Here is an 8,410-nt window from a genome sequence, read left to right as displayed (position 1 = left end):
ACTGGGCGAGAAAAAGAAATCTAAACCTAAGCGTTTGCCTACTGAGTCTTAATACGATAAACTTAATATTGCTGCCATTACTTGGGGTTGGCGGAAGAGGCGGAGCTTCTACGATATACTCCATGCCACGCCTACTTTACTCGGCCAGTTGCCTCCCACGTGCGCCCCGGTCGGCTCTGCTTTAACGCATGCGTACTAGGCTGAGTTTTCCTGGCCTTGAGGGGCGTCTGAGGCTTTTGGGTTTGACCCCGTCAGGCTACCGTCTTGGCGACCGGAACGACACCTGAGGTTTGCTTCCGGGCGTCTGTTTCGCTTCCCTTTCCCTCCCTCCCTCACGCTTCTTCCCCTCCCCCTGCTCCCTTTCGTTTACGGTTTCGTACTCTCCCATCGAGGCCGACCCCTGAGTCTCGAGTGTGGGGTTTGGCTGGTGAAAAAGGATTGTTGTAGCTTGAAGCAGGGAGGTGTGGGAAATACTGTTAATTGAGGTATTTGGAGACCAGGGGCCCTTATGGAATGTTTTGTTTGGGGGAGGAGGTTGGGCGAGGGTGGAAGGAAGTCTTCCCCGAGAGGCGAGCGGGGGCGGGGTTGCGCTGGGTTTGGGGGGGGGGGGGGACGCACCCCCAAAAAGGATAGCGCGGGGGTGGGGCGCTGTGCGGGCGAAGGAAAAATGGAGGCGGTGAGAAGTGGACCTGGGGTCGCACGGCATTCTGGCATCAGTTTTGCTTTAACCGTTTGATTAAAAAAAAAAAAGAAGAAAAAAAAAAAAAACAGTTAACTCCAGTTATTTGTATTTTTTAGGTAGCCACGTTTTATTCCCAGATTGCTTTAATTTCCCTTTACTTTTGGGAAACCTCTTTGCTTTTGTATGCCTAAAGTTTTAGTAGTCTTTAAAAGTAAATTTCCACTTAGAAGCTAAGTAACGTAAGGCGAACAAGTGGTTAAAGAGGAAACAACCAGTTAGTGAGTTATAGACCAACTGCTCCCCTCCAAGTGGAGATAAGTGTTCAAACTGGCATAGCCTGCAAACAAGATTGATCTCTTTAGTGATTAAGGAATACAGGTAACAGAAATACCTTCCTCAGTAAATTGGTTCTCTTCCGTTTCCTAAAACTTTCGGTAGCTCCCTGTTGCATAATATGTGTTCTCCACCCCCTCAAACTTTTAAATCTTAGGCCCATAGTCTATAGGATAAGAATGCTGTAAAATTTTAGCGTCAGATACAGGAGAATGGAGAGAACATAAAATCAAACTTAACTGTATTTGAATAACTAATAGTGTAGGAATGAGTTTTATTAGGGTACTGAGATTTGGTGACTATGACTCCAAAGGTAATCTTAGTTTTCTGTTCCATTTAGAGGACAACAGCATGTCCTCCCTTCCTGGGTGCATTGGTTTGGATGCAGCAACAGCTGCAGTGGAGTCTGAAGAGATTGCAGAACTACAGCAAGCAGTGGTTGAGGAGCTGGGTATCTCAATGGAGGAACTTCGGCAGTTCATCGATGAAGAACTAGAAAAGATGGACTGTGTACAGCAGCGTAAGAAGCAACTAGCAGAGTTGGAAACGTGGGTAATACAGAAGGAATCTGAGGTGGCCCATGTTGACCAGCTCTTTGATGATGCATCCAGGTGAGGACTACATGGGAAATAGGAAATCTCCCTTTGGGCAGACATTTTAGAAGTATAATTGTTCATGTTATTGTGCCAAGCACTTTCTACTTTACAAGGTACAAATGTGTAGAACCTTCCTCTTCCTCATAGGTTAGGGTCCAAAATCTGACCTCACAACCACCCATATATAGAATATTCATCTATCAGATGCTAATGTATGGTCAGCAATAGAGGAGTCCAGATCTTGAGTCCCTTCCCCTTCTTTCTCCTCTACTCTGCTTCCAAACAATTGCTTTGTTTTCTTAGTAGGATGATCTAGGGAGTGAGGGTTGTAAAATGTTGCTGTCTTATGTAACGGTGGAGCATGAGCCCTGTATCTGCTCCTAAATACCCAGAAGATTTGTGTCTGGTACCTTAGTTGTCACTTAGGACACATTTTCAGTTAACAAGGTAAATGGTGAGATGTGGTTGACAGGACTATACTCAGGGCTTCTTTTGGATTTTTGAGGAACTAGCCCAGAAACCACAATTTAAACATTTTTCTATGAGAAAAGCATTTTAAATTCTAAATGGACGGTGCCTGGGTGGCTCAGTTGATTACGCGTCCTACTCTTGACTTTGGTTCAGGTCTTGATCTCAGGGTGGTGAGTTCAAGCTCCACATTGGGTGTGGAGCCTACTTAAAAAATAAAAATTCTAAACAGAAACACTTGGCCTCTTTAAATTGAGGCTTGTGTGTGTTTAAATATATATAAATTCTGTTGACTTTTACACCTATTTCTGCTGGCTTTAACCTTTTCTACATGTGTTCCAATATTAGGGCAGTGACTAACTGTGAGTCTTTGGTGAAGGACTTTTATTCCAAACTGGGCCTACAATACCGGGACAGTAGCTCTGAGGATGAAGCTTCCCGGCCTACAGAAATAATTGAGATTCCTGATGAAGATGATGATGTCCTCAGTATTGATTCAGGTAAGAGATAAGGTTCCAGGTAGAAAGTCTCAGGATAGAAATTGAAAGACAGGAAGTTAGGCAGATAAAAGAAGAAAGGAGAAACCATTGTCACTGACTACATATTCCAAACTGTTGGACTTGTCTGTTACCAAAAGAAGTAGAACATTATTAGTATCATAGATGTCCTCTATATACTACTTCCTGATTGAGTGACCTTCCTTTCCCCATTCTGTGTAACCTCTATTCTGAACTCCCTTCCTTTTCTTTATAGGTGGCTTTAGCACCTATGCATATATCTCAAAGTGGTAGATTGTTTGGTTTTGTCTATTTTTGAGGTTTTTTTTTTAAGTATAATTTACATACTATAAAATTCACCCACTTTTAAGTGTATAGTTTGAGTTTTAGTACATTTATACAGTAGTGCAGTCTTCACAGTCCAGTTTTAGAATACTTGGCATTATCCCAAAAACAGTCCTCATACCTGTTTGCTTACATTTTCCATTTTCAGCCCCACTGATCTGCTTGCTTTTTGCCTTTTCTAGAAATTTCATATAAATAGAATCACAATTTATTGTCTTTTGTATCTGATTTCTGTCACTTAGCATAACATTTTTGAGATTAATCTGTTATTGGATGTATACAATAGTTTCCTCCCCCTTTTTTTTCCTGAATAATATTCCATTTTATAGATAAAACACAGTTTTTTATCCACTTTTTAACTGATAAATATTTGGGTTGTTTGCACTTTGGGGGCTGTTAGGAATAATGCTGCTATGTACATTTCTGTATAACTCTTTATATGGGCATTATGTTTCATGTCTCTTGGATATTCTACCTAGGAGTAGAATTGCTAGGTCTTAGGGTAAGTGTATGTTTGTGTTTTTAGGAAACTGCCTCACTGTTTTCAAAAGTGGCTATACCATTTTACATTCCCACTAGCAAAGTATGGGGTTCTACTTTCTTTACATCCTTGTCCGTGCTTGATATTGTCAGTGTTTTAGCCATTATGCTGTGTATGTGGTATCAGATTGTGATTGTAGTTTGCTTTTCCCTAAGAAAGTTAAGCATCTATTCACGTACTTATTTGCCATTTATGTATGTTCTTTGGGGAAACATCTACTCAAATCTTTAGTCTTCTCATTTTTTTAATTGGGTTGTCTTTTTATTATTGACTTAAAGAACTTAGGGTCTAGATACAATTCATTTATTAGGTATATTTTACGCTTTCAGATGTGGTCTTTTCATATTCTTAATGGTGTCTTTTAAGAGTAAAACTTCTCAAGGTAAGGGTTGAGGGTGGTTTGTTTATTTTGCTTATGGCTATCCAGTTGTTCCACCACCATTTGTTGAAAAGACTATCCTTTTGGTGGTCTCGTCAAAAATCAACCAGCCAGGGCGCCTGGGTGGCTCAGTGGGTTAAGCCACTGCCTTCGGCTCAGGTCATGATCTCAGGGTCCTGGGATCGAGTCCCGCATCGGACTCTCTGCTCGGCAGGGAGCCTGCTTCCCTCTCTCTCTCTCTCTGCCTGCCTCTCTGTCTACTTGTGATTCTCTCTCTGTCAAATAAATAAATAAAAAATCTTAAAAAAAAAAAAAAAAATCAACCAGCCATGTATATGAGGGTCTGTTCCGGGTTCTTTTTTGTCACATTGATCTGAATATTTCTCTTTATACCAGTACCACATGCTTGTATTACTGTAACTTTATGGTACATTTTAAAATCACTTAACGAGGGGCACCTGAGTGGCTCAGTGATTTAAAGCCTCTGCCTCTTCCTTCCTCTCAGGTCATGGGATCGAGCCCCACATCGGGCTCTCTGCTCAGCAGGGAGCCTGCTTCCCCTTCTCTCTCTCTCTGCCTACTTGTGATCTCTGTCTGTCAAACAAATAAAAAAATCTTTAAAATCACTTAACGAGAGTGCTCCAGATTTAATTGTGTTTCATATAACTTCCAAATAAATTTTGGAATCAACTTGTCAGTTTCTATCAAAAACATTTTTTTAAACCTGTTAGGATTTTTAATAGGAACTATATTGAATCTAAAGGTCAATTTGGGGAGTATTACCTTTCAACAAATATTCAGTCTTCTAATGCATTAATATGGTACATCTCTTATAAGTGTTTCATTTTTAATGCTAACGTGAATGAGATTATTAACTTCACTTTAGGATTGTTTGCTGCTAGGATATGAAAATTTAGTTGATTTTTGTGGATTACTCTTGTAGCCAGTGACCTTATTAAGCTCACTTATTAGTTCTAGAAGCTTTTTGTGGACCTGTTGGGATTTTCTATATATTACCTCATGCTGTCTGCAAATAAAGTCAGTTTTATTTCTTCCTTTCTAATCTAGATGTCTTTTATTTCTTTTTCTTGCCTTATTGTACTCTCTAGAACCTCCAGTACAATGTTGAATAAATGTTTTGAGAGCAGACATCTTTTCTTTGCTCCTGATCTCAGGGGGAAAGCATTTGGTCTTTAGGCATTAATTGTAATGTGAGCTGTAGGGTCTTTGTAGATATCCTTTGTTGGGTTGAAGGAAGGTGATTCTATTCCTAGTTTGCTGAGAGTTTTTTATCATAGCTCAGTGGGATTTTAGGTTTTGTCAGCTACTTTTTCTGTATCATCCTCAGATAAGCTTACAGGTTTTTGGGGGGCACCTGGGTGACTCAGTCGTTAAGCATCTGCCTTCGGCTCTGATCGTGGTCCCAGGGTCCTGGGATCAAGCCCCACATCTGGCTCCCTGCTTAGCAGGGAGCCTTCTTCTCCCTCTCGCACTCCCCCTGCTTGTATTCCCTCTCTCATGGTCTCTCTCTGTCAAATAAGTAAAATCTTAAAAAAAATCATTGTGGGTGTCTGGGTGGCTCAGTCGTTAAGCTCCTCCTTCAGCTCGGGTCATGATCCCAGGGTCCTGGGATCGAGCTCCGCATTGGGTTCCCTGCTTAGCGGGAAGCCTGTTTCACCCTCTCACACTCCTCCCGCTTGTGTTCCTTCTCTCACTGTGTCTCTCTCTGTCAAATAAATAAATAAAAATCTTTTTAAAAAATCATCATTTTTTTACTTTTTCTTATTAATAAGGAGCATAACAATAGTGATTTTTTGGATGTTAAACCAGCTTTATATTTCTGGGATAACCACCCCACCCCACCCCTGCCACTTTGTCTTAGTGTATAATCCTTTTTATATGTTTCTGGATTAGATTTGCTAACATTTTGTTAAGAATTTTTGCACCTACGTTCATGAAAGCTGTTGTACTTTTATTATGATGTGGTTTTTTGTTTTTTGTTTTTTTTTTGCTTGGCATTAAAGTATTAATGGGCCTTGTAAAGATGCGTTGGTAAATGTTCCCTTCTCTGAGTTTGTATGAAATAGTATTATTTCTTCCATAAATGTTTGATAAATTGAGCAGTGAGGCCACCTTAACCTGGATTTTTCTTTGTGGATACTTTTTTTTTTTTTTTTTTTAAAGATTTTATTTATTTATTTGACAGATAGAGATCGCAAGTAGGCAGAGAGGCAGGCAGAGAGAGAGGAGGAAGCAGGCTCCCTGCTGAGCAGAGAGCCCGATGTGGGGCTCAATCCCAGAACCCTGGGATCATGACCTGAGCCAAAGGCAGAGGCTTTAACCCACTGAGCCACCCAGGCGCCCCATGGATACTTTTTTTTTTAATAAGCTTATTAGTTTGGAATAGTTTTATATTTTTGTATAAATTACAAAGATAATACAGAGAGTTCTTGCATACTTTTCATCAGTTTTTTCTAATATTAGTATTTTATGTTACCTTGGTACATTGATCAAAACTAAGAACCAAACATGGGTACTTTACTTTTACCTAATCTCTAGACTTTGATTTCTGGGCTTTTTCCATTACAGGATACCACTTTGAATTTATTGTGGGAAGGTTTTTTTTTTTGTTTTTTTTTTGTTTTTTTTTTTTTTTTAAAGATTTTATTTATTTATTTGTCAGAGAGAGAGAGGGAGAGAGAGCAAGCACAGGCAGATAGAATGGCAGGCAGAGGCAGAGGGAGAAGCAGGCTCCCCGATGAGCAAGGAGCCCGATGCGGGACTCGATCCCAGGACACCGGGATCACGACCCGAGCCGAAGGCAGCCGCCTAACCAACTGAGCCACCCAGGCGTCCCTGTGGGAAGGTTTTTAATAACTAATTACTTTTATTTACCTAGTATGTCCATTTGGATTTTCTATTCCTTCTCAAGTCCTTTTTGTTAATTTGTATCTTTATAGAAATTTTTCCATTTCATCTAAATTGTCTGGATTATTGCCATAAAGTTCATAGTATTCCCTTAGGATTCTTTTGAATTTCTGTATGTTCTGTAGTAATGTCCCTTCTTTAATTCCTTATATTGTTTATTTGGATCTCCTCTTTTTTTTTGCTTGGTTAATCTAGCTAACAGATTGTCTTTTTTTTTTTTGCTTTTTTTCAAGGAACCAATTTTTGGGTTCATTAATTTATTTTTCTCTACTGTTTTCCTGTTTTCAGTTAACTGATTTCTACTCTGACCTTTATTCCTTCCGTGTACTTGGGTTTGATTTGTTCTTCTTTTTCGAGTTTCTTAAAATTAAAACAGATTATTGATTTGATTTTAGAACTTTTTTCTTGCTAATGTAAACATTTAAACCTGTAAATTTCCCTTTATCGTTGCTTTACTGGATCTCATATATTTCTGTGTGTTCTATTTTTTTTTTTTTAAGATTTTATTTATTAATTTGACAGACAGAGATCACAAGTAGGCACAGAGGCAGGCAGAGAGAGTGAAGGAAGCAGGCTCGCCATTGAGCAGAGAGCCCGATGTGGGGCTCGATCCCAGGACCCTGGGATCCTGACCTGAGCCGAAGGCAGAGGCTTAACCCACTGAGCCACCCAGGCGCCCCTGTGTGTTCTATTTTCATTTAACTCATAATTTTTAATTTCCTTTGTGATTTTTCTTTGACCAATTGATTACTCCAAATATTTGGAGATTTCCCAGATTTGTTTCTGCTGTGAGTTTTTTATTTAATTTCATTGTGGTCAGAAAATATACTTTGTGTTATTTTAATCCTTTTAAATTTACTTAAAAATTTTTTTTAAGATTTTATTTATTTGACAGAGAGAGATCACAAGTAGGCAGAGAGGCAGGCAGAGAGAGAGGAAGGAAGCAAGCTCCCCGCTGAGCAGAGAGCCCGATGCGGGGCTCTATCCCAAGACCCTGAGATCATGACCTGAGCTGAAGGCAGCGGCTTAACCCACTGAGTCACCCAGGCGCCCCTACTTAAATGTTTTTTAATAGGCCTAGCGTATCGTCTGTCTTGGAGAATGATCCATGTGTGCTTAAAAAGAATTTGTATTCTACTGCTGTTGGGTGGAGTATTTTATAAATGTTGGTTAGGTTACGTTGGCTGAGAACTTGTTAATTTTCTGTCTAGTTTTAACAGTTACTTGGAAAGGAGTTTTGAAATCTTGAACTAAAATTGTTGAATTATTTGTCTTTTCAATTAACTTTAGTTTTTGCTTCCTGTATTCTGGAGTCTGTTATGTATACATTTATAGTTGATTTTTTATTATTAAAAGATATTTCTGTGTTTCAAATGATACTCCTTTTCTTGAATTCTGTTTTATCAAATATTAATCATTTTTATTATGGTTACTCTTTGCATGTTGTGTCTTTTCCTGTCCTTTTTTCTTAAAATCTGTTTCTGTCTTTGAATTTAGTGTATCTCTTACAGGCAATATATAGTTAGATCTTGTTTTTTTTTTTTAAATCCAGTCTCACAGTTTTTGGCTTTTAGTTAGTGTTTAGTCCATTCATAGTTCATGTGAATCCATGGGTGGATTTACATCAATCATTTTGCTCTT

The 8,410-nt window shown here is 39.1% G+C and overlaps 1 protein-coding gene across 2 annotated transcripts in view; it reads left to right on the top strand.

Annotated features, from left to right (window-relative positions):
- The first annotated feature begins 876 nt into the window (after positions 1-876).
- LOC111162065 (SET domain bifurcated 1) overlaps positions 877-8,410 on the top strand; it is a 32,478-nt gene continuing 24,944 nt past the window's right edge. For both annotated transcript variants that reach the window (XM_022526257.1, XM_022526256.1), the window contains exons 1-3: positions 877-1,060; positions 1,356-1,626; positions 2,428-2,579. In XM_022526257.1, coding sequence (XP_022381965.1) covers positions 1,367-1,626; positions 2,428-2,579 — 412 coding nt within the window. In that variant the 5' untranslated portion in view covers positions 877-1,060; positions 1,356-1,366. The remainder of the gene's footprint in view (positions 1,061-1,355; positions 1,627-2,427; positions 2,580-8,410) is intronic.

The sequence above is a fragment of the Enhydra lutris genome, unplaced genomic scaffold (assembly GCF_002288905.1).
Source record: "Enhydra lutris kenyoni isolate GAN:26980312 unplaced genomic scaffold, ASM228890v2 scaffoldscaffold88, whole genome shotgun sequence".
In the NCBI taxonomy this organism is placed as follows: Eukaryota; Metazoa; Chordata; class Mammalia; order Carnivora; family Mustelidae; genus Enhydra; species Enhydra lutris.
The sequence above is the reverse complement of the archived record's forward strand: the minus strand, read 5'-3'. Positions and strand labels throughout refer to the sequence as shown.